At 42.7% G+C, this 24448-nt stretch overlaps 1 protein-coding gene across 1 annotated transcript in view; it reads left to right on the top strand.

The window, feature by feature from the left end:
* The first annotated feature begins 7633 nt into the window (after positions 1–7633).
* The window catches only part of TAPT1 (transmembrane anterior posterior transformation 1), a 63474-nt gene continuing 46659 nt past the window's right edge, over positions 7634–24448 (top strand). Inside the window, exons 1-2 of the mRNA XM_082631206.1 lie at positions 7634–7892; positions 20113–20243. Of these exons, the coding sequence (XP_082487332.1) occupies positions 7697–7892; positions 20113–20243 (327 nt within the window). The 5' untranslated portion in view covers positions 7634–7696. The remainder of the gene's footprint in view (positions 7893–20112; positions 20244–24448) is intronic.

Here is a 24448-nt window from a genome sequence, read left to right as displayed (position 1 = left end):
AATGAGTTTAGTTTTCTCATATACTAGTTCCTGCATCAGAATAAGCTTAAGAAATTAATATTCTCTCTGAGTGTAGTTTAGATGACAAAGCAGCTAATGCCAATATTTTGACATTTCAAAACACTAAAGTGATTAAATATATGAGTGTAAGTGCCAGTGAAGATGATTTCTCAGAAGTATTGGGCATTATGCAGGAAGCGTCTTTCCTGGATGCTGCCAGAGTCCTCAGGCAGGCCATTATGAACACATTTCTTCGTGTCTGGTACCTTGTCAACCTATTCTTCTGTGTTCCAAGTGCTAATTAAAATTGTATGCTGCCTGCCAAAGGAAAAGTGCTTATATTAAAACAATGTGTCTAAATTAAATGGCTCAAAACAGCCTGATTCCAAGCTGAGGTACAGTTCTTACCCCACGCTATAACTGTTGGGGGAGAGGGCTGAAACTCAGACATAAAATTTAACAGTGTATTCCTTCTGATATTTATAATTAATCAAAATAATCTAGAACTTTAAAGTTTCCAAAAAGCAGCTTCCAAGCCATCATCCCATTTTACCCTTTCAATAGACTGAAATGATTTGATTTGGGATTTTGAGGTGAAATATGATATTCTATACGTGAAGAATACATTGCTTACGGTTAAATTGTATCTGTGATTCCTTGTCAAAAACCTAACCCTTTGTCTTATAGCCAAACAAAACAAATTTTTAAAAAATGTTTGTTTTACAAATTTTATACAGAGATAAATTCTCAGATAAAAAAATGTTGGTAAAAGCTCTTAGGGACTTGGACATTGAGAATAAGACTTAATACACAGTAAATGCCCCATAAACACAGACCGACTTCCTAATTGTTCTACTTAACAACTATGGGTAGAAGTGCAAGCAAATCTCACTATATATGAAGCTCAAAAAAACTATGAATTGTTCTTGTCAAGAAGGCCCAGAGGTAGTGTTAGCAACCTTTTAATCCCCTATTTCCTCATTCTACTTCCAGACCATTTTTGCCCATTCTTCTGTCTAGTCGATGCCCTGCCTCTCCCACCATTTTTTCCCTGGGTTTAGCCCTGGAAACAAACCCAGTCTTGAAGCTCTACTCAAACACTCTGCATCTTCCTACCCTGCTCTCTCGGCACACGCTGCTCCACCTGCCTGTGAGGCCTTTTAGCTACCTGTCTCTGCCCCATTTTCTACCTGACAAACACATCTTCCAAGACCTGTTCAAATGCCACTTCCTTCTAAGCTGTCCCGGCTCCCCCTGAACAGAATTACTCGGTCTCCCCTTTGAACTACCATGGTACTTCATTCATTCCTCTACTGTAATACTTATCACACTGCAGTGTAATTTCTTGTGGACAGGAACTACATGTCATTTTTCGTTGTTACTCTGGGGCTTTGTGTAGTAACTGACATAAAAAAACATTCAACAAATGTTTGCTGAATAAGAAATACTAAAGTCTGTTAAGTAAAGGTAAGCAATTTAAGGTAAACATTATAATTTAGAATAGGGAACTTGAATTCATCAGAAGAAAAATAATATTACAAGCTTATGCCAAGTCAACATTAACTTCAGCCTAAATACCCCAAGAGGTACCTAAAATCTCTTAAGTCTAGAACTTAAAGGAAACTTCAAGACAATATAGCCAATCCTCTGCTGTTATGGATCAGGGAACTAAGGCCCAGAGCTCATCCTAAGTATCATGACTAGTAAGTGGCAGCACAGAATCCTAACCCAGGCCTCCTGACTCCGAGTTTATAGCTTTCCCCATTTAATCTGCTATCCCTCTATCTGAAGACATTTTCTAGTCTACTACCATCACTTGATATTAGATTGTAGAGTCTAGCCCCAAACAAATATGCCACACACTTTGGCAAAGAAGCAAAATAATCAGACTGTTTTGAGAAAACCATCCGTTAGCTAGAAATAAATGCTTGCATGGGTGAATCCACCTGTGTGTTTATATAGGTCCCTTAAGAATTAACAGACACTGCCTGTCTGAAAATTTAGTTAAAAAATTACAAACTCAGAAGAAAAAAATCCTTGCTGATATGTTGTTTTTAAAAACACATCCTTACAATCCTTACAAATACAAAGAAAATTATTTTCTTTCAAGGGAGAAGCCAATTATACTACTCTCCATAAAACAGAACACTGGGAACTTCCCTGGTGGTGCAGTGGTTAAGAATCCACGTGCCAATGCAGGGGACACGGGTTCGAGCCCTGGTCCAGGAAGATCCCACATGCCGCAGAGCAACTAAGCCTGTGCACCACAACTACTGAGCTTGTGCTCTATAGCCCGCAAGCCACAACTACTGAGCCCACGTGCCACAACTACTGAAGCCAGTGCACCTAGAGCCCGTGCTCCACAAAAAGAGAAGCCACCACAATGAGAAGCCCGCACACTGCAATGAAGAGTAGCCCCTGCTCGCCGCAACTAGAGAAAGCCTGCACAGCAACAAAGACCCAACGCAGCCAAAAATAAATAAATAAATTTATTTTAAAAATAAATAAATAAATTTATTTTAAAAATAAATAAATAAACGATATTTTTTCTCCTCAAAGAGAGGAAACTGGACTGGAAAGCTTTCTAAGCCATTGCCATGGTCTCTCTCACCAGTATTTTGTAATTTTCCAGAAATTTAAAATTTAATATGAAACAAACCTTATATCTGATCTTGAATAAAGGGTCTCATTAGCCAATAAAGCATGGATTTATGTTCATATACTTTTATTACATAAACAGAACCTACTTTTAGGTCTTCAGAACAGACTATCTTTTATAAAATATCTCTTGTAACAAAATACAGTTTTCAATAGGTCCTGTTTAAAATGTTTTCAGTCCTATATTCTTGTGCCAGAGAAATGCTCTTAGAAAAAAGATTTTGCTCATGACTGTGTTAGTTAAGTTGTAACAGGTACATTAGAATCAAAGGCACATTATTCAATTTGTGCTAGATCTTCCAGAAACAAACTGAGTTGATGTCCTTTAGAAATCTATGGAATAAAGCCCAGACAGGATAAAACATAATAAGTATCAGTCCAAAAATGATTGCCGAAGATAGAAAGGATTATTACTGAAACTCAGAGATTCAATAAACTCACACAAATTTACTGCAAAGCCTTGCTCTGGGGCCCTCAGTATATTTTATTTCTTTAGAACATCAGTTGCAATGCTGTTCGGATTTTCTGAAAACATCAATTCATACTTTTCTCTTGGAAAGACAAGGGTGAATGAATTAAATTCAGTACTACATTTTGTGAATTAGATGTGTGGGATTTATGGTTTAGAGAATAGAAGTCATGTGCTGCTAAAATAAATTTTCAATTGGGAAATACAGAATTATTTTAAACTGTATTCTATTCAGTGGTTGAATCTATACTACCAAAATGAGTGGTACAACAGTAATCATCTCAAATACCTCTTCAGTTGCTGGTAAATGCTACCTTCAAGCGGTGTTCTTAAGAGTTATGCATGTGTCCAGTACGGAAAACTTGTAAAAAGCACAGAAACCCTGAGTCTTGGGGTGAGGAGTGGAAAGGTCAGCGGGAACCACCAGTTCTCCCACACAAAGGGATGAAGAGCTAATGCTTAGCTCATAAAGTAGGGACATTAAAGATGACACACCTTGGATGTGTTATCAATAAAGTTACTGCATTTGAATTCCCTGCATTCAAATTTTAGACCCAATTACAAAGTCACTCTATAATTAAGGATTTCATACTTTTCTACGAATCTTCAGAGTATAGGCAAATATCTAGCTCTTTATAACCCAGGGGCCCAAGAATCTGAAAAGGGTTTGGAAGGGTTTGATCAGAAAATTTTAGAAGAGGCCATCAGGGTAATCTGGTGTAATACTCTACAGTGGAGAAAATGAAACATAGAGAGGTCACATGTGCCACCTTAGATCAAAAGACTCTTTGACTGGACAGCCAGAGGGTCCAGGCCTTCTCTTGATTCAGGGCCCCTTCAAGTCATCAAAGTGCCTGATGTTCCCCTTACTCAGGAAAAGTATATGAAACTAATTACAAACATATTTTAGGGGAAATATACCAGAAATGTTATCAAGAGATAAATTGCTTTGTAGTTGAAAAGTAAAACCTACTCAGTCTAAACAAAAGGAAGCATTCGAAGTTAGCACTGAGAAGGAAGAAAAAGGGAAATCTTATTTTTTTCAGCTCCTACTGTAGTATAGGTATTGCCCCATTTACCAGCGAAAGATACTGAGAACCAGAGATTATAGGCTTCACAAGATAATTTTCTGGAGCTTGAATCCATGGTTCCTACACAATGTGTTCAATGTATTTTGTTTAGTCACAAATCACAATCATTAAATCTTTACTAAAATAGGCGATTTATTGTTTTAATTGTGTACACTACTCACCCAATTTTCATTCTTTTTAAAAACAACATTTTGCGTTTTGCTATTTTCAAAATACAATAGCTACATGGTAGATATTACCACCATTAGGTAAAGAATACAGTTAATTGGGATTGACATATATACACTAATATGTATAAAATGGATAATAAGAACCTGCTGTATAAAAAAATAAAATTTAAATTTAAAATTAAAAAAGAATACAGTTAAGAATACATGTAGCAATTTTACAAACTCTTAATTGAATTTATATAATCATAGTTATTATGCATATATATTAAAATATAATTTGAATATATAAATCCCTTATTATTTAAGAAGTTTCTTCACTCATTGAATTTTTTTCCTTCAGTACTGTTTACATGTAATTCTCTTCTCTGCTTCTCATTCCTTTTTTTTCTTTTTTTTTTTTTGTGGTACGCAGGCCTCTCACTGTTGTGGCCTCTCCCGTTGCGGAGCACAGGCTCCGGACATGCAGGCCCAGCGGCCATGGCTCACGGGCCCAGCTGCTCCGCGGCACGTGGGATCTTCCCGGACTGGGGCACAACCCGTGTCCGCTGCATCGGCAGGCGGACTCTCAACCAATGCGCCACCAGGGAAGCCCCCACTTCTCATTCTTGCTCATCACTTTCCTCTACTGAAACTATTACCCACCAATGAATTATTTTTCACTAGCAACTAATATAGTGACATGTTAACAGCACACCATCCTACTGTTTGCTGAATTAATGTTTTAAGTTCAATTCCTGTAGCTCATTGTTATCCAAATTCCCCTTTTAACTTATAATTTAACTCAGAATGTTATTTGATGTCTCTTTAATGGCGAGGGTTATCGTGTTTTTGAACTACTGCTATTATTTCCTAACGGTGGCATTATAAATCTAAGCTTATATCTTTTGTTCTACAACTGATATAAAGAACATTATGATATTTTAAGTTCTATTTATTGTTCTCAGAGAACTGTTGGTTTTCTATGCTTTGTAACTATTTCTTAAGATTATGTGTAACCTAAGTTTTGATGATTTAGAATACATATTTGATAATACCCCTTTCCTGGATTCTGAAAATTTGCCAGTGGGTTGAATTAAGTCAGAGAAAAATTTTCATATACAGTAAGATATTTGATTATCTAATTATCGATACCTAGGCAAGGAAAGAAGTGTTAATTGAAAAAATTATTTATATTAATGTTCATTTCAAAAATGCTTTTTAGTATATTCGATTTGTGTTTGAAATTGTGCAGTTTCACAAAACGTCAGATAAAATAATGCAGCTCCAGTGAAAAGACCCAATTGATGAAAAGCTACAAGAGCTTCACCTTTCCCATTTCTGCTTTGCTCCTCTGCTATAACACCTTCAGACCTGGCCTGGACACACTGCTCCCTCCCTCTCTTTGCTGACTACTTTGAAGGACAGAGACAGCCTTTGGAACACCATGTTCTTCCTCAGGCTATTACAGAAAATGAGAGAAATCCATTCCTACAACTGGTTGCCTTAGGAAACAGAATTTTAGATTCCTTCCCTTCCAGCTCCTGTTGAGTTAAAAGCAGGAGCCATAAGCCAATAAATGTGGTGAGACAGCACTTGGGAACTGACATAAACAAGCAATAAAAGCCTACTTCCTTCTTCACAATCAGTACATAATAGAATGGGGTGGTTTTACACTATAAAAGATCAGAGAATAATAGAATTTGAGCTGTAAAGCAATCTTAGAGGCCATACAATTTTCAGTACCTCTTGATTTTCAAAATGATTCTGAAGATTTGACCAGAGCACTTGTTTTTGATTGATTCATTAAGACTCAGTTTTGACCAAATATAACCAAAACAGAAAATTTCATGGTCACAGGAATGTTTAGAAATGTCATCCTCTGAACTGTTCCGTTTTATGAAGGGGAATAAGGATGCTCCAAAGGCATCAGTTCCTCCTTGCACTGGCGGCCGAGGGTCAGTTCCCAGCTACGGGGACTTTTTGGTCCATCTTGGTTGCTCGCCCGTCTCTTACCCTGCTGTTAAGACTGTTAGACGGCTGCCCTCAGCACCCAAAACAGCCCACTGTGAGTTTGCAACTAAGTAAGTACATAGTGACAACAGAACACACAAGGTCTTTGATGAATCAACACGAGGTCGACTTTGCTCTATTCACACCCGTTTATATCTGGCTCTCAAGTTTAGGTCTAGGGTAATTTCCAGACAGCTTAATGCTAAGGGAAGAATTCCAGTTTTCCGTTTTCTGATCAGAAGCGTACCAGAGGTACGGGTGAAGTTGGCGGAAGAGAAATCGACCTGCCACGGTCCCCCTAAATGGAGTGCCCGGCCCCTTCCCCGAGCCCCGGGCGTCTTCACTTCCAGGAGCCCTGCGGCGGTGGTCTCGGCACCGCCCTCGGTGCGGAGTCACACGCCTGAGCTGCAAAGGACAGTCACCCCAAGTAAAGAGGTCGCCCAGGTGATGGAGCAAGGGCACCACGGCGGCCAAGAGCTGTACCCGAACCCTAATGCCGAAAGACAATCTAGTTTGTCCGCGGGCGCGGAAAACGTATAAAGCACTCTGCTCCTCGGGCTAAGTCCCTGAGACCATCGCTTCTCCTCCACGCCCCCACCTGTTGGGTAGCAACTCCGGGCTCCTCCTTGCCCAAGTGCTTTGGAAACTGTCAACAAAAACCTAGAGGCCAGGAAATGTGACAGGTGATCATAACTATGCAGAGGAGATGGAGCCCAAATAGCAGACCTATGGGGCCGGGCCTCGCGGGGGTCGGGAATCTGGAGCCGGGCCCTCAGCGCCGCGGCCACGCGAGCTGTGCCAAGACCAGGCGGGCGGCGCCGGCGCACTCCGGGCACCGAGCCTGCAAAACGGGGCCCGGGCGAGCGGCCGGCCACCTCGCAGACAGCGGGCAGCAGGCGCAGCGGCCGCCGCCCCGGGGCGCCTCGCCCGACCCTCCGGCCGCTGCCGCCTCCGCTCTTGCCCCTCTCCCGCCGGGGCCCCGACCCGAGCCCCGGAGGCGCTCGCTCTCCCCGGCCGCGAGACCCGGCGGCATGGAGCCCGCCGCGGGGTCCAAGACGGCCGAGCCCGGCACGGCGCGGGAAGCCAGCGCGCGCTACGGCGACAGCAGGAAGAAGATGGCGGCGGCCGTGACGGCGGCGGCCTCTCACGCGCAGCTGACGCTAATGGCGCGCGCCGGCCGGCGGGCCGCGGATGGTGGTGGCAGCGGCGGCCCGGGCTCCACTGAGGGGCGGGGCGAGGCGGGAAGGGGGCCGGCCGGAGGCGGAGGCCGGGCGGGAGGCTGCAGGGAGGCGGTGGGGAAGGTTTGTTGTGCTCGGAACATGGCGGGCGTCGGCGACGCGACCGCCCAGAGAGAAGGCGGCGGTGGCGGCGCCGACATCCCGGAGAGGGAAGGCCGCGGAGAGGCGGAGCAGCCGGGCGGCGGCGGTCACGGGCCCCCGCCGGCGCCTCAGCTCACGGAGACACTGGGCTTCTACGAGAGCGACCGCCGGCGGGAGCGGCGCCGCAGCCGCGCAGGTGAGAAGGGCGGGCGGGCGGCGCTAGGCCGCGGCGAGGGAGCGGAGGGCGGCGGGGGGCGCCGTGGGACTGCCGGCTGCGAGCTCCGCGGCCGCCGCTGCCTCCGGGGCCGCCGGGGTGTGGGCGCGCGGAGCCGCCGCAGCTCCCGAGGCTCCGCGGCCGCTGACAGCTCCTTGGGCGCGTCCGCGCGCAGCGCCGAGGCCCCAGCGGCAAACGCCCAGCCAGGTGCGTCCGAGAGAGAGGGCTGCGGCCCGGGGAGTTCGTCCCCGCTCACTTTCCTGCTTTTGAAAGGTCTTTAAAAACAAAACAGAACGCCTGGTATCCTCCCGCCTCGATAACGTTGGCGAGCATCTCCCCACGTCTCAGGGTGCCCCGAACTGAGAAACGCAAGACTGATTTCATTATCTATATGCCAAGGTGACTTTTGTTATGTGTTTTAAGCGAACTTGAGTCATCGAAACCTGTTAACTTGCCCTCTAAATTTGTGTTCTTCTGCTGCAGATAACAAGGTGGTAATAATGACCGTAAAGTTCAGTCATTTTGCTCAGGACATAAATATTTAGCACTCCTGCAAATGTTACCTGTGAACTTTTCCTAGACCGAAACTTAAGCCACTTTGAAAAAAAAAGAAAAAGGCTGCGTTAAGATGCCTTGTGGATCCTACTTTCAATGACCGGTTTTAAGCATATTGTCATAATGTTGTTTCTTTAAGCTATAGGAATTTATTCTTGTTTTTAGAGAGTTTTTAAAAGTTGCATTTGTATTCATATTGCAGTTGTGTATTAAGCTTAAAAAGGGGGAAGACTGAGATGTATGTTTCATTGAATTTAGGGTGATAACAGCATTTTAATTCTTAAATAATTCTAAGTTTTGAGCAGGAGCAGACCCATAACTACATTAATTTCTTCCAACTAAAAAAGTGCTTCTGGTACACAATAGGAGCTGTATTAGCCGTTATTTCTTGCAGTTCATGCAAATAAATGTTTAATACTAAGGCTTACTGCACCGTTGATTGCACTTGGGTATTGAAGATGTGGGAGTACTTAAATGCTAACTTAAGGCTTATCAGGTAAGATCCTGATTGATTTGCTAATTATCAGAAGTAGACGTAGGTTAGACTTTGAAGAGGTCTTTATCTTTGAAAAATTAAGTACAGACTGTGCCTTGTTTTGTCTTTTTCAATGAACCACTTAGAAATTCTAAACTCTAAGTTGTCAGTTAAACACTTGCTTGGGAGAGTATTTACTTTCTAAATTGGTCAGATCTAAGTAAGACAAAGTATTAAATCTGTCAGCTGTCTGTTTACTTACTTGGACTTGAAAATTAAAAGTACTCTGGTGCAAATAGAAAAAAATGTAGCCAGGTTTCACTCTCATTTCGTTGAAATATTTATTATGAGTTTTAGGAAAGCCAACATTATAAAAGCCTTTGTTATTGTTTGATGCACAAAAAATGAAGTTGTCAGGTGCCTTTTGATGATCACAGATGTTGGGCTCCTGGAGTAACCCTTCACACCCCTTCCGTGGCCCTGCTGGTCATGGGTCTGGATACCTGGTACTGTGGACTTCTATAGACTTCACGCCGCCTGTGCATTCTTCATCATCATGGGTTACGGAGCGTGGTTCACTTAACATGTTTGAAGCTGGACTTTTAACCCAGAGTTGCAGGAAGTCGTTATCAGGTACACACTTCTGGCTTTAGTCTTTGGGGTAGTCATTGTTTCCCCAATTCTGTCCGTCATGTTGAGGAGAGAGGACCGTGGCAGCTCTTGGGGATGAGGACTTAGGTGAGAATCCCAGGAGTATTTCAGCTGGAGTCACCAGCCAGCGTTGTTGTGTCTGGGCCTGCACGTGGGCCCTTTGTCCTTTCCCCCGGGTGTCTGTCTCTTCTCTGCTAGTTACACAGCTCTTGTCGTTGCCGTTGCCAGTGCCCACTCTCCAACTCTGATGCCGCACTGGTCAGGGCATCCTCACTGGAGATTAGAATTCTTTCAGTCATTCTGAAATGCCCTGGGCTGCTAAGTGGCTTCTGCATTCACCCTAACCCTGCAGCATTGCTCCCTTCCACTGCTCAGCATCCTTTCCTTCCTCTCCTGTCCGGAATTTAGAAAACTCTCACCTAGGGGCTGCCCTGGGCCAGAGGGCCTTGGAGTGGCACCACCTAGTGTCATGTGAGAAGAATTTCTTCCCGAATCAAATGCCTTCCAAGCCTAGGTGCTTGCACTTAAGGTGTTACATGTCCATTTTTTATACTCGTGCTGCCTCTGATGCTCTAGTCTTCCCCCCGTCCCCTGCCAATTCAGGGCAACCTTTGTCTTTCCTTTTGAAAGTCATAATTTTAGTGTCTTGGTGGCATGAACCATCAGTTAGTTCCAAAGTCCCCTGTATCATTTCTCCCAAGGAATTTAGGACTCTTATAAATTAGACGTTTGTTGGCCTGCCCTAACCCTCTAGGATCCCCTAAATGAATATACAGATTAGGTGATTATCCAAACCCTCTGAATCCAAGTAAAATAATTCAAAACGTAATGTTTGATGTTCCTGTTTTTATTTTATACCTGTCTGTGTTCATTTATAGGTTTTTTTTTTATGTTGGGGATAGGAGTTTATTAATTAATTTATTTATTTTTGCTGTGTTGGGTCTTCGTTTCTGTGCCAGGGCTTTCTCTAGTTGTGGCAAGCACTTCATCGCAGTGTGGGGGACTCTCACTATCGCAGCCTCTCTTGTTGCGGAGCACAGGCTCAGTAGTTGTGGCTCACGGGCCTAGTTGCTCCGCGGCATGTGGGATCCTCCCAGATCAGGGCTCGAACCCGTGTCTTCTGCATTAGCAGGCAGATTCTCAACCACTGCGCCACCAGGGAAGCCCATTTATAGGTTTGTAGAATATTTATGTGTATTAGTTTGTATATATACAGTTACATCAAGGGTAAGCTTTCTTTTTGTTTGTCTTTTCAAACTCTTCTAATCACTTTGTTCACTGAACTCCCTCTGACTTATATGTAGCCTGGCAATGGGCTGAGACTTTTCTCAGGTTCTAGTACTTAAACCTTAACATAGATAGGAATGGATATCCCGCTCATCATTCCTGGTTTCATTTTCTCACTCATAATGGTCACTGTGTATTCCACCGTTGCCTCATGTGGTCACCTGTCTTGAACTCTGGGTATAGTAGTCATCAAGAACCATAGATTCATCTCTTCTGTCTTCTTTTTTTCCTCTTCTTAAAAATATGACCAACTTCTATTGTCCTTTTTGATATAAGACCAGATAATAAGTACATATTACTGGGACCTCCCTGGTGGTCCAGTGGTTAGGACTCCATGCTTTTGCTTTCTCTGTTCAGGTTCGATCCTTGGTCAGGGAACTAAGATCCTGCAAGCTGCATGGCACGGCCAAAAAAAAAAAAAGTACATATTACTATGTTTCCATGCTTGTGCCCCACTTCACAGGTCTGTAGAAGTTCTAAGTGTGAGAGTTTCTGTATAGCCATATTCCCATTTAGGAATCTAGGCCCAGCAAGTCAACTTTTGACTAAGAATTAGGCAATCTGTTCTTGGCTTGGTTCAGTTGTTCAATTGCTTTGTAGACTCTATGCTTGCCTAATCCATTTGGCTCTGTTTCATAATTCCACTACTAAATAGTTTAGTATCTGAAGTATCTAAGTTGGCTCTAGTGACTGGAGACTTAACAGTAGAAGACTTGGTGTAAAATAAATACAACACCTACTGGTGAGGATGAAACAATACCTATATAATGCAGGTATTGGAGTATGCATAGGGATAGGTATTGCTTGTAAAACAAAAGAACTTGAAGTAAGGTATGGGTGAACAGTATGGTTTTTGACTGTAGTAGTGCCATGGGCCCATTTTGTTCCTGTTTATGTGGTGACTCGTCACTCTGGAGCTTAAACTTGTTATCCATCCCTTGTGGTTCTCTTCTCATTCTTTACATTTTAAGCTTCTTGCTTTACCTCCATAAGAAAATGAACAGAGGCAGGAAGAAAGACTAAAACTCAGGCTCCCACAAAAGATTTTGAGGGGGACAAAGGTTTTAACTGTACATATTCACTATGTCCCATTGTGTATTTGAAAATTTAACATTTTGAATATTAAAATACATTCTCATTTAACCAGTCCTGATCCTCTATAATATGTTACATGGTTATCCTTATGGCCCCAAACTTATCCTGATGGATGATTAAAGGCTGTGATTCTGAAAATTATGCTCTAGAGTAAATCAGTTTCTCATTTACAAAGGAAAATAAGAATAATTGTAAAACTGCCTGAGAAATTACTTGGAGTGAACACAACCCTGATGCAGATAAAGTAAAATTAGCTTCTTCTCTTCTGACAGACGATTGCTCTCCCTTTAAAATTCTCACTTGCTTTACTTAACAAGTACTTGTAAACTAAACAAGCAATGAAAAGTTACTTCTTTTGATCTTTGACTGGTTCAATATTTTGACCTTTTTAAGATGTTTACCTTCCACCTAGTTTACCCCCCAAAATTCAGTCCTAGAAGCTCATTTGCAGACCACTTTGGGGATGCTTGCATAAAAGAGGTCTTTGGAAAGACTGTATCATTGACTGTCAGATTAATGATATTTTGTTCCCATTTTTAGTCCTTTACTTTGTGACCTTATGACCTTGGAAAAAGTCACTACTCTTTTTGTATCTGTTTTCCATCTAAAAATTTATGAATATTCTACCTATTCTTTACCTCCCTAAATGAGATTATTTATAAACAGTTTGAGGACCTTAAAAGTTCTACTGGTACCTTTACTGTATTTGACTTAGGAAAGCAGAATTGCTGTCATTGATTCCCAGTTGGCCTTGTACAAGGGTGTGCCTTTGTATTTGTGTAATAAACTTGTAACTAATATTTTAGTGTAACTTTAGTAAAGCCTATTAAATTTTTGTATTATTTAAGACTGTGGAGATTTGCATGTTTCATAGTATTTTCCTAGCATTTAACCAATATTACTTTACAGTTTTTTTGATGGTCAATGCTATTTTAAGAAAGATATATTTAGACATATTACTAAACATGTAAATATATTTATGATTACTCATTACTTCAAATTAATACTTTTTTATACTGGGTTTTTGTTTCTCAGCTCTCTCAGAAGATAATTAAACATAATAGTTCTTCGTTTAGGGATGAGGAAGAAACCATTTATACTGTACTTTTTCTCAGTTTAAGGTACTGGATCACAAGGCAATTCTGTGGTAGATGAATATTGATTAAAAATAATCTGGAAGAATTGATCCAGATTTATGATTGGTATTATTTTCCTAGTGTTAAATATTCATAATTGGCAAGACCAACTTATTCAAATGTAGAAGCTCGTTTCTATTATAATTGTTGATAAATAGTAAAATACTTCTATTTTAAAAAGACTTTTACTGAATATTTCTTCTTGGTGAGATCTGGATAAATGAACTAAAATTGGTTGACATCTGAAGAGTTCAAACAGTATTCAGAAAATAAACAATTGGATTATTTTATTTTGGAAAATAATTTGCACTTAAACTATAAAGACAGAGGTTTGGCATAGCAAATGAAAGTGACTCTTGCTAAGAAGGAATGAAGTATCACCACGGTATGGAAAAAGTTAAGGTTCACTCAGTGAGCAGAATTCTTGAAGAGTGGCACCCACAGGTCAAAGAACAGTAGTAGCCTTCCTAAATAATTAGCCAGGCACTCTACCCAGTATCACAGGACAAGTGAGTTCAGGTAAGTCTGTAGAATGCTAGAGAACAGTGTTTAAAACAATGGCAGCAACGAACAAAAACACTGAAACACAGCTATACTTCAGAACAGAAGATTGAGTAGCATCCTGCAGAATATATCCATGGCCAGGAAAAGATTGGAGGTGGGGAGACCAGACAGAGCGGCAAGACTACCCTATACCTTAGGAGCTCAGGCCACCGGGCAACAGAATCTTGTCCTTCAGTGTGAATCAGACGGCTCCTTCTGACAGGTTGAAGCCAGATCAGGGCTAGGTCATCTTCTCTAGTACGAGTGTCAGATAGATGGGTGATAATTATGGTCCAGGGGAGAGAGCATGCTGGACTTGGAGTTCAGAGATCCAGGTTCTATTCCCAACTTGCCCCTTAGCTTTTCAGTGACTTTGGACAAGTCTCCTAACCTCTGTGAGCCTCAGATTCTTCATTTGCAAAATGTGAATGCTGTTAACTGTTCTTTAGCTCTCAGAATTGTGAGAATTTCACGAACTAGTGTGAGCAGCACCTTTGTAAACTACCTCAGGCCATCTAGCACGAGGATCCTAATCCCTTAAGTAGGGCCAGTTCTCCAGGAGTGGGGGAGGAGGAGGAGGTAAGAAAGCTTTAAAAATGTTTCACCCCATGAAGCTTGGGTTTTTTTGTTAGTATTGCTTTAATGTTTCTTTTAAAACCATTCCCCAGCCCATTAGTATGGTGTTAATTGTAGGCAAACACTACCCTTACACTCAGAACTCACTGCTGGCTGGACATGAAGAAGATCTGGATACATGGTGCTTGCTTTCAGAAAGCTCATGGACTGGTAAGGGAGCTGATTAGTAAACAGTGTAACTTCATAGAAGTAAACCCAGGATGCTACAGGAGCACAGAGATGGGAGGTGGGGGGAGACCCAGTTTTCCAGAACACAGTGGCCTGTTTACAAAAGCACTTGAGACAGTGATAGAATAATCTAGTGCCAAAAAGCACACACTCTAGGATAGACTGCTTGATTTGAATGCTGGCTCTACCATTTGGCTTGCTCTGTGACCTCGGAGACCTCCTTAACTTCTCTGTGCCTTGGTTTCATCATCTGTAAATTGGGCATAATTATAAAACCTGTCTCATAGTTATGAGAGGTGTCTACTCAAAACATGTTTTATCATTTGATTTTTAAGTGTTTGCTTTTAAATTTTCTATGGAAAATCAAAATTGGTGTTTGTAACTAAAATTCTTACATTTCTAGAGGTAAAATCCTGACACGACACTTTTTCATATTTACTATATAGCTAAAACACTTTCATAGGTTTATATTTTATAACTTGTTTAAGGAAAATTAGTTACTTAAGTTATATAGTTTGTTAAAGATGCTTATTTGATGTGTTGCCTTTTATCCATGGAAAGAGGATTGCAGAAATAGCAGTAAACATTAGGTAACCACCAAACTCAAATTGGTTAATACTATAGATCATGTGACATTACTAGTCAGTAGTTCAAGCATTGTGTCATGCTTTGCAGTTTTCATATCCTTCCATTCAAATCCTCTCTCAGTCCCTCGAACATCCTTTGTGGATGGCAAGCAGGTAACAGGTGTTGTAAAACTGCTCCAAGCCTTGGTTTCCTCTTCTGTGAAATTGAGATCTATGAGTGGAGCGGGGTCACAGCACTAATGAGTGACAGAACTGGTGCCAGAACTTCCTTCTAATAATTGCTAATCCTGTGCTCTCTTTGTGCATCATAACAAAACCCTTATTATGGTGGAAGCTCGGTCATCTTGTGGGCACCAGGGAAGGCACCATTATGAAGGATAATTTTCTAAGTAAACAAGGGTACAGTGTTGGGCTGCACCCTGCAGGCCTACAAGCCCTGTGCTTGCCCAGCTTCAAGACTGAAGAAAGAGCCTGGACTCAGCAACAGAGACATCAGTAGTTTAATGGATGGGGGATCTTACACATGTGAAGCAAGGTCCTGGAGCGACACCCCACCATGTGTGGCTGACAGCGGGCAGGACATGGTGGCAGTCTTCGCTCCCAGGGAGAGTGGGAGATTACCAGTTATAGGGGAATTGACCTCAGGTAGGCTCATTAGTTACCAGGGAAACCAGTAGGGGGCATACCCCTCACTACCCCTTTGATAAGAACAGTCACTAGCTGGGGCCTGAGGCAAGTATATAGTAAGATCACTCATGTGCCTAAGATGTAGGTGAAGCAGGCACTGGCTGGGCAGGGGAAGTACAGAGAGCAAGAGAACAGCCACCTTTAGTGGCCTCACCATACATACAGCTGTCTCAACCTTTTAATTTAATTTGCTTTTTTAAAAAAATGTATTTATTTATTTATTTATTTTGGGCTGCGTTGGGCCCTCCCTGCTGCACGCGGGCTTCCTCTAGTTGCGGCGAGCGGGGGCTACTCTTCGTTGCTGTTCGTGGGCTTCTCATTGTGGTGGCTTCTCGTTGCGGAGCAGGGGCTTAAGTAGTTGTGGCACGTGATCTCAGTAGTTGTGGCGCATGGGCTTAGTTGCTCCACGGCATGTGGGATCTTCCCAGACCAGGGCTCGAACCCTTGTCCCCTGCATTGGCAGGCGGATTCTTAACCACTGAGCCACCAGGGAAGCCCTTAATTTGCTTTTTAAAATTTAAAATTGTACGATAACCTGTTTATCTCCTTCACACACTGAGATACTAGTGAGCTCCCCAACTTCCTGCACTTACTGGTGACGATGCACCCAGCCACTCACCAGCTGTGACTGCATTGCGGTGCCCTGTCCTCCTCAGGGTGGAGGAGCAGGTACCTGTTGGGGGACCTTTTCCATCATTTGGATGCATTCGGACTGGAGGCTCCTTAGCTCCGGTGGCTGCTGAGTCCAGTGAGACACCGGGAGCTTTGCGTTCTTGCCCTGCTAAGAACACCCCAGTCTCAGAACACACCTGCCTCAGTCACGGGCTCTCTTCCCGAGAATCTGCTACTCTCTGCTTTTGCCACTTCTAATTTCTGATTCTGTTTTCTCTCTGCCACACCCTCCATTGTGATTTCCCTTCCTCTTCTCTGATCCACACATTCTTTCAGCGAGCATTGGTTGAGCACCTCTTACATGCTGTACGCCGAGGATGCAAAGGTAGAGGAGAACACCAGACAGGAAAACGCATGTACCGTGGCTCCGGGAAGCACGGAGCTGAGTTGGGGGAGGACTTGTTCTGCCTGGGGAACCTGGGAAATCTTCACGGGGCAGGTGACTCTGCACGTGTTCACCTGTGGAGGCTGAAGGGAGTTCTCAGGCCAGTGGACAGTGTGAGCCAACTGACACATTTGCCAGCAGTGAGAAGTGATGTAACTAGAAAATTATAACCTTGAGGTTCAGGGAGGCAGCTGTGCGGCACTGCTGGAAAGATAGCCAGGGTCCAAGTCTGCAGGGCTCTGGTGTCGCCACTGCTGAGGTGTTGACCTCACTTGGAGGTCCCACGAGCCCCGGAGGGTTTCCATGGCCGGCCTGCATGCACACGGACAGGCACCAGGCCAGGTGGGACCGAGGGGACAAAGGATCGGAAGGAGGGCTCCGGTCCAGAATCCTCTGCAGTAACCTGGAGAGAGAGGACGAGGACCAAATGCAGGCTGAGCCCGGAAAGAAGAGGGCACAGTTAATAAACATGTTGAGGAAGAGTCATTAGGGCTTGGGGAGAGGAGGGAGGGTATGGTCAGAATTGGCCCCAAGCCGCCAGCATAGAACCGTCTGTATCATAGGTGAGCCCTGAGCTAACAGCAGGGCTGCAGGAGGTCGGGGGAAGGGGTGGAGATTAGTGGAGAAGAGGTGGGGTTTGGATTTGCTGGTTTAAAGGTGCCTTTGGGATTTCCAGGTGGCAGTTAGAAATATTGGCTCAGGCTCAGGAGTCAGAGCTAAAGGTATGGTGACTTTAGGATTTAGATGATGGTTTTGACCTTAGATGGCCCAAATAGAGTATGTGTAAGAAAAAAAAGACAAGAAAAAGAGAAGGTGGCTGATGACACCTCAGAGAATATGGCCTTAAAGGATGGCTGGCATTTTACTGTAACCATACTTTGTTCGGATGTAGTGAATAGAGCACCGAACCGAACCAGCAAATGCTTAAGGGTCCGGTGGAGGAGGAGGCACCCCGCAGAGACTTAGGTTAGCAAAGGTGATTCGAGAGCAGAGCGCCACTGGTGGGGGGTGGCAGGCAGGAACAGCAGGCAGGAACGTGAAGCTGGGGGCAGATGCCGCTCAGCAGTTCTGGTGAAGTGACCTTTGGGGCTCATGACTCAGCTCGCTGGCGCCAGTGAAACTTTGTGTAAGTGCAGTTTCTTCTGCTCTCTGAATGTCCTGTTGCTTCCCAGTTTTCACAGGAAAGAACTGATATTTTAGATATTAGCTAATTAAAACATCCCTTTGTTTCTAATTGGAAAACTGAACTGTGTGCACGTGTAACTGTTTGATCTTTCTTTTCTGTTTTAGCTGTTTTGCTTGCAGCTCAAAAGACTCCTTTTCTCTCCTTCAGACGGTAGATCTTGTCCTGGACCTAGCCAGCCAACAGCATATTAGAAAGTTCCTAGCCAGAAATTTTACTCTACACAGATTTGGTTATACTAAGGCCTTTTTTTTTTTCTTTTTCCTTTTTTCTTTTCATTTATTTATTTATTTTATTTTAGTTATTTATTTTTGGCTGCATTGGGTCTTCGTTGCTGCGTGCAGGCTTTCTGTAGTTGCAGCGAGCGGGGGCTACTCTTAGCGGTGCTCAGGCTTCTCATTGCGGTGGCTTCTCTTGTTGCGGAGCACGGGTTCTATGTGCGCGGGCTTCAGCAGTTGCAGCTCGTGGGCTCAGTAGCTGTGGCTCACGGGCTGTAGAGCGCAGGCTCATTAGTTGTGGTGCACAGGCTTAGTTGCTCCACAGCTTGTGGGATCTTCCCAGACCAGGGCTCGAACCTGTGTCCCCTGCATTGGCAGGTGGATTCTTAACCACTGCGCCTCCAGGGAAGTCCCTATACTAAGGCCTTTTAGTCTGAACATCTATTAATATATACAGTGAACTTTACATCTTGTGTACATGGCTTCAACCATAAATGTACTGAGAGTACCGTGCTCGTGGTGCACTGGATGATTTGGCCTGCCCCTGCGCTGGGCTGCAGTAGGTGGAAGTAGGGTTTTCTCTCCATCTGTTTCAGTCTCCTGTTTCAGACAGCTTTCATGGTATCACTGACTCTCCAAATGGATTATGAATCTTGTATTTTCAAAAAATGTGTGTAACTTTTTGGGGGAAGCTGTAACTTCTATACATAAGCAAGCCACTTCACCTGACGCTCAAAGAACTAGCGATCTGTCCCAGTGTTGGAGGAAGTAAGCTGTTTTTAGACCCACTGGGAGATAATAAGTCCACTTCTGTGTCTTCCTAAGGGCTTTTCAAGGGTATTTTGGACTATACACTGTTCCCCATCCCTGTAACCTTTAAATCCTTAGCATCACATAAGATGTAACTATGAGGGTCGATAACTCATGAATGAAATCAACCTCCCCTCTTTGTCATTTTTTGGAGGGAACACCAATACTGTATTTGGTAAAAGGACCAGCTCAGAGGCCAGTTAAGAGCAAAGAGGACAATTTGAAACCTTTGGTATGCTGAGTTCTGGAAGAGAGGATGGCCTCCTAGAGAGTAGAAGTAGGGATGTCTGTGAAGTTGGGGACTGAGAGGTCACCGAGGTGCTGGGCTGTCAGAGAAGTGTCACACAGTGGAAAGATTGGGATCAGGCATTAACACCCTTACTTCTCATCTCAAGTCCTCCAGGTACAGCCAAGTGGAAAGTATTCCACCTCCTTTGGCCTTTCTTTCCTCAGCTGAGATGAGATGACTGTGGGTGAATTTGCCTCAGAGGAACCGAGGAAACAGGTGGACAAATCCAACCTCAGATCGGGTTGAGGTTCTGTTTTGTATGACTTATTATAATTACCATCATGTTGGGAAGCCTTCACCTGGGGAAATGGCATTATTTAGATACTTGCAGGATCTCTGAGGCTGAAGAAGGAAGAATTTGCACCAGTGTCTGTGTACTTCACCCAGGATAGTTCTTGGGCTGAAGCAATGCCTGTTAGGTGACTTGGCTCCCTTTTGATTGTGTGTGTGTGTGTGTCTCCATTTTGTATATACTTGGTATCTCCTCTTTTTACCTGCCTTCATCTCCATCAGTCCAGGTCCTATCTCACCTGTAAGACCCAGGACTAGACTCTCACAGAACACTTTTCTAACTATTCTGGCTCATAGTAATCGTCCCTTTTATACTCCTGTGACTTTTTCAGTTTATATCACACAGAACAGCAATTTCCTCAGCAATCTTTTCTGGTGGTTTGTGTGCAGTTCAGTTCTGGGCACAGAAATGTAGATTACTTAGTTTTATTCTCTTGTTGTTTTACATATACATTACCTGTAGCACCAACTAGCATGGAAGTTCCTTGATAAATACTGTTCTTTTTGTTTTGTCTTTTTTTTTTTTTCCTGTAGAGCTTTCATTGTTGAGGTTCCTCAGTGCTGAACTAACCAGAGGGTACTTCCTTGAACATAATGAGGCCAAGTATACAGAAAGAAGAGAAAGAGTATACACTTGTATGCGAATACCAAGAGAATTGGAAAAGGTACTTTTTTTTTTAACTCGTCGTCGTTTTGAAAATTATGTCAATATGTTAATTCTATTAAAAAAATTGTGAACAGCTTGAGTTGCGTTTTTAAAATATTGGAAATAACATGATCATAAATAATTAAATATATTGGGGGAGTAGGAATTCCCATTTAGGAAGAGTCTTAAAAAGTGTATTTTTAGTGTAAGATCCAATGATTTGTAACTTTGCTACTTATTAAACTTACCGTATTCCCATTTGTGTCCCCCCCAAATAACTTTTTCAAGGAATTGCTCTCTACTTATTCCTTTAGTTCTCTTCAGTTTTGTTTTACTAGAAGCAGTTTTTTTCCCATTCAGCGTAATATAAATTATTTAATTGCACCCTTTTTTTTTAAGGTTTCAGTTTCTCAGAAAGCCCTCATTTTTAAAAAGTTTCTTCAAAGAAAAAAGACAATTTGTTTCACCTTCATCACAGAAAACATCTCAGCATAGGATAAACATAGTAACAGCAGCACTAAATCTTTGCCCATCGGGCCCTCCCTTGATTGTGTCCCAGTCCATCAAGGCCAGTCAAATACGAGATCAAGGCCACTCTTTCTGTGTACATTGATAGAGTTGACCAGTCTGAGCAAGAAGGAAAGAATTAAGAAATAATTCAGCTTTAGCTATACTGAAACACGTTTTCATACTTTTATAGTAATGTAAAACTTGTAATGTTCCAGTCACTTCTCTAGAATCATACTTTACTATTGGAGTTGGTATCAGAAGAGCTTAGTTGGTTTGCTTTCTCAGTGTATTATAATAACAAGAGGTGTGGTACAGTGAAAAGGAAGGATGCCCGGTTTGAGAGATGTTGCTTTCAGTAGGTTCTTAGTGGCACATCATGTGCTGAAGCTTTGGAAAGTTCTATATTAGGGTGAGATTTAGAGAGCTAGGGAGCTAGCAGACATTTGAGACAATGAAACAGCTTGTTGCCTTTGGTCAGGATCATTAAACATGCGTAGTTATCATTGTGTTGCTGCTTTTCTGGGGAGTTCTATGGTTCTGTGGAGGAGCCGAGGGCTGGAGGTGGAGGCCTGGGAGGCACCCTCGGCAGCACTCCTCCGCAGGTGCAGCATCACGCTTATTTTATGTATTTTGGAGTTGCTTTAAGATTTTGTCCTGGAGGGACCTAGGGGGTGATGTTTCTTTTGCTTGAGAAAAAAAAAAAATTTTTTTAAGGTAAGTCTTGTGTCTTTCTTAAAACACTTTAATCTGCTTTTCAAAGCTCACTTTTTTCTACCAATGAAAAGCCATGGCTGGAAATGTGAGGACACTGCTGGAGGCGTGGACCTCTGCGGCCTGGACTCTTGTCTGGGACAGTGCCGGCCTCGTCCGCCCACCTGTCTGAGCTGCTCTGGACTCCCATTTTGCTCTGGGAGAGCACAGAGGGATTTGCCTACAGTCACAGGCAGACTTTATGGACGCTCCTGGGAAGCTGGTTCGACACAGAGAGGTGTCCATCTGACCCTTTCTATCATCCCACCTGTGGCAGAAATAGTGCATGATGGCAGCATCCTCTCGTAATTCTGTCACCTCATCAGAGGCAGGTTCAATACACCCATCCTTCTCTCTTTATTAGCAACATTGAAATCACAAACAGGTTTCTGGGTAGATTTCTCACAGAAACTTGTAAGCGTTTCATGTTTGTTATTGTATTAAATTGTCTTCTGGGGGAAATCCCTGCAGGTCTTTCTGGGACTGCAGTATAAACCATCGTTTTTCAAACTGTGGTCCGTTACAGGACCACTGATAGGTTTAGTAACCCATATGGTTACTAATCAGTTAGATTTGTTTTTTTTAATTAAAGAATAGGAAAAGTATCAGATTGCATTCATTGCCCGTGCTAATCCTGTTTCCCATGAGAGAGGCTTTTAGCTTTAGGCCTATTTAGGAAATTTTCATTTAGTCTCTTAGAACAACACTTTAGCAATTTTACTGCTTAAAATGTAGGAAAGAATGTCTTCTTTTTCAGTTTAGAGCAATTTCTTCTTCTAAGACTAAGTGAAGCACAGAGGAAAGTTAGATTTCAGTTTAATTCCAGGCTTAAATGTCTCTCATAGCAGCATGAATTCACTCTGCTCTCTCTAAGCCCTTTATTTGATATGTGGGGATCCCTCTTCAGACTTTTATTGTGAGAGGTGAGAGGCTATCTAGATATTCACGCTAATCTAATTTATTTTTTATTGGTTTCCTTTGTGTTTGTCTATTCTAATATGTAATACCTTATTCGTTTTTTTATTGTTCTTGTTTTTTTGGGTAAATGCTAATATATTTTCACCTAACCTTTGCAGGAAGAGAAAGTTGATAATTAAAGAGCACTTTGCGTCTACAGGGATTGCAAATACTATAAAGCATGTAATTACTGCATATTATACTTTAAAGTCAAGAGAAAGGTCAGCTTAGTATCTCTTACCGAACCTGTTCAGTGATTGTAAAAAAACCCCAAAAAACCCAGGTTTTTTGTGTCAGTGGATAAACACATTATACTTGACATTTAATAAAGGTGAATTGCTTACATATTTAAAATAGTATTTCCAATTATTAGCACTTTTTTACATTTGAACTTTTCAATCTTAGGTAAGCATATGAAATTTTGGAGCATTTTGTTGGCTTTGGGGCAACATTTCCTCTTTTCCTCCACAATCCCTTTTCCCCTGTGCCCACACACACCCCTTGGGTTCTTGTTCTAGATCTGCTGTTAACTGCTTACGTGGTCCACTTTGGGAGCTGTGTTTTTCTCTTCCATACAAGGAGGAGGCTGAACTGTACTTTCTGTGCATCCTGAACTGAGAGCCAGGATAGCAACGTGGGTTAAGGGCATGAACTCTAAAGTCAGTCTGCCTGGACTTGAATCTTGGCTCCACAGTTTATTCACTGTGGGGCCTTGACTAATTTACTTCTGTCCGTGTGCCTCGGTTTTCTCATCTGTATGTTAATTATGTGGTAAGCCTTCTGTAAGTGTTTTAAAATCTTTACAAGCCTCTCTTCAGCAAATTGGGAATGCCTTGCCCTGGGAGAACAAGAAAAATTTTGCGAGGTTTCTTGTCCCCAGGTTATATTCCAGTGGAAGTCTCATTTGCAATAGGGGTAGCTGTTATCTTGGGCTGAGTACAGCAGGAAATGATTGGGAAAGGACTGATTTTCGAGGTTCTCCTGTGTCCCTCTTTCATCTCCTGCTATACTTTCATCTTCCTTCTTCGCTAGCTAATGAACGACTTTTCTAACCCTGCAAGGACCATGATTTTCTGACTCTCAGCCCTCTTGGATGCTGACCTCCTGCAGAAAGAGCCTTTAGGGAAAACTGTTTTCTTCCCTCTTTTTAGCCAGACTGTCTGAGGGTAAAGCTTATCTCTTTCATGAGGATTTAGCTAATGGCCATAGAGATAACATACCTTACACCCTGACATTTTCTGCTGAGCCCTCAAGTCTGACCTCTGCAGGCACGAGGATGGAGCTGACAGTTAGGATAGACAGTGGTCGCTTTAATCAGGTGCTGGTGGAACCAGGGCAGGGGATCACCAGTTTCCCAGAGAGGAAATTCCTGGTGAGTGATTGTCACTGCTTCTTACCCCACTTGGCTTGGCCAGTTACATCCCATCTCTGGTATCCATTTCTGTGTTACTCATAAAACGAATAGCATTTATCAGATAAGGATTAGATGCTTAGCACTGTCCTGAGCACCTGAAATGAATTAGCATTAAATCCCATCAACAGCCTCCTGAGGTATAAGTACCATGAAAGTTCCGTGTCCTCTTCCTGCCACACTCCGCCGTCGCACGTAGACGCCCAGAGAGATCTCACCTTCAACCCATGTTTTGGTTGAAACATGTGCTAGTGTGTGTTCTGCATTTTGACCCCATAGGAACAGTTTACCGCACACCATGTATAAAATCATCCCTTGTCCAAGGGCTAGTTTTGTCATCTGAGTGAATCCAAAACTGCAGGAAGTAGTAAAGAAATGCTCACCATAGTATTGCGTGGGCCAAAAAGTTCGTTCGGGTTTTTCCGGAAGTTGTTACATGTTTCCTTAACATCTTACAGGAAAACCGGAACGAACTTTTTGGCTAACCCAATATTTTCTAAAATTCCCTAATGTATTTAAATACTAATTTAGAGAGATACAGCTCACTCATGCATTTATTTATTAATTTCCTCAGTCTTTGTTTTGAGTGCTCACTA

This window comes from Mesoplodon mirus (genome assembly GCF_964341445.2).
Source record: "Mesoplodon mirus genome assembly, chromosome: 2".
NCBI lineage: Eukaryota > Metazoa > Chordata > Mammalia > Artiodactyla > Ziphiidae > Mesoplodon > Mesoplodon mirus.
The sequence above is the reverse complement of the archived record's forward strand: the minus strand, read 5'-3'. Positions and strand labels throughout refer to the sequence as shown.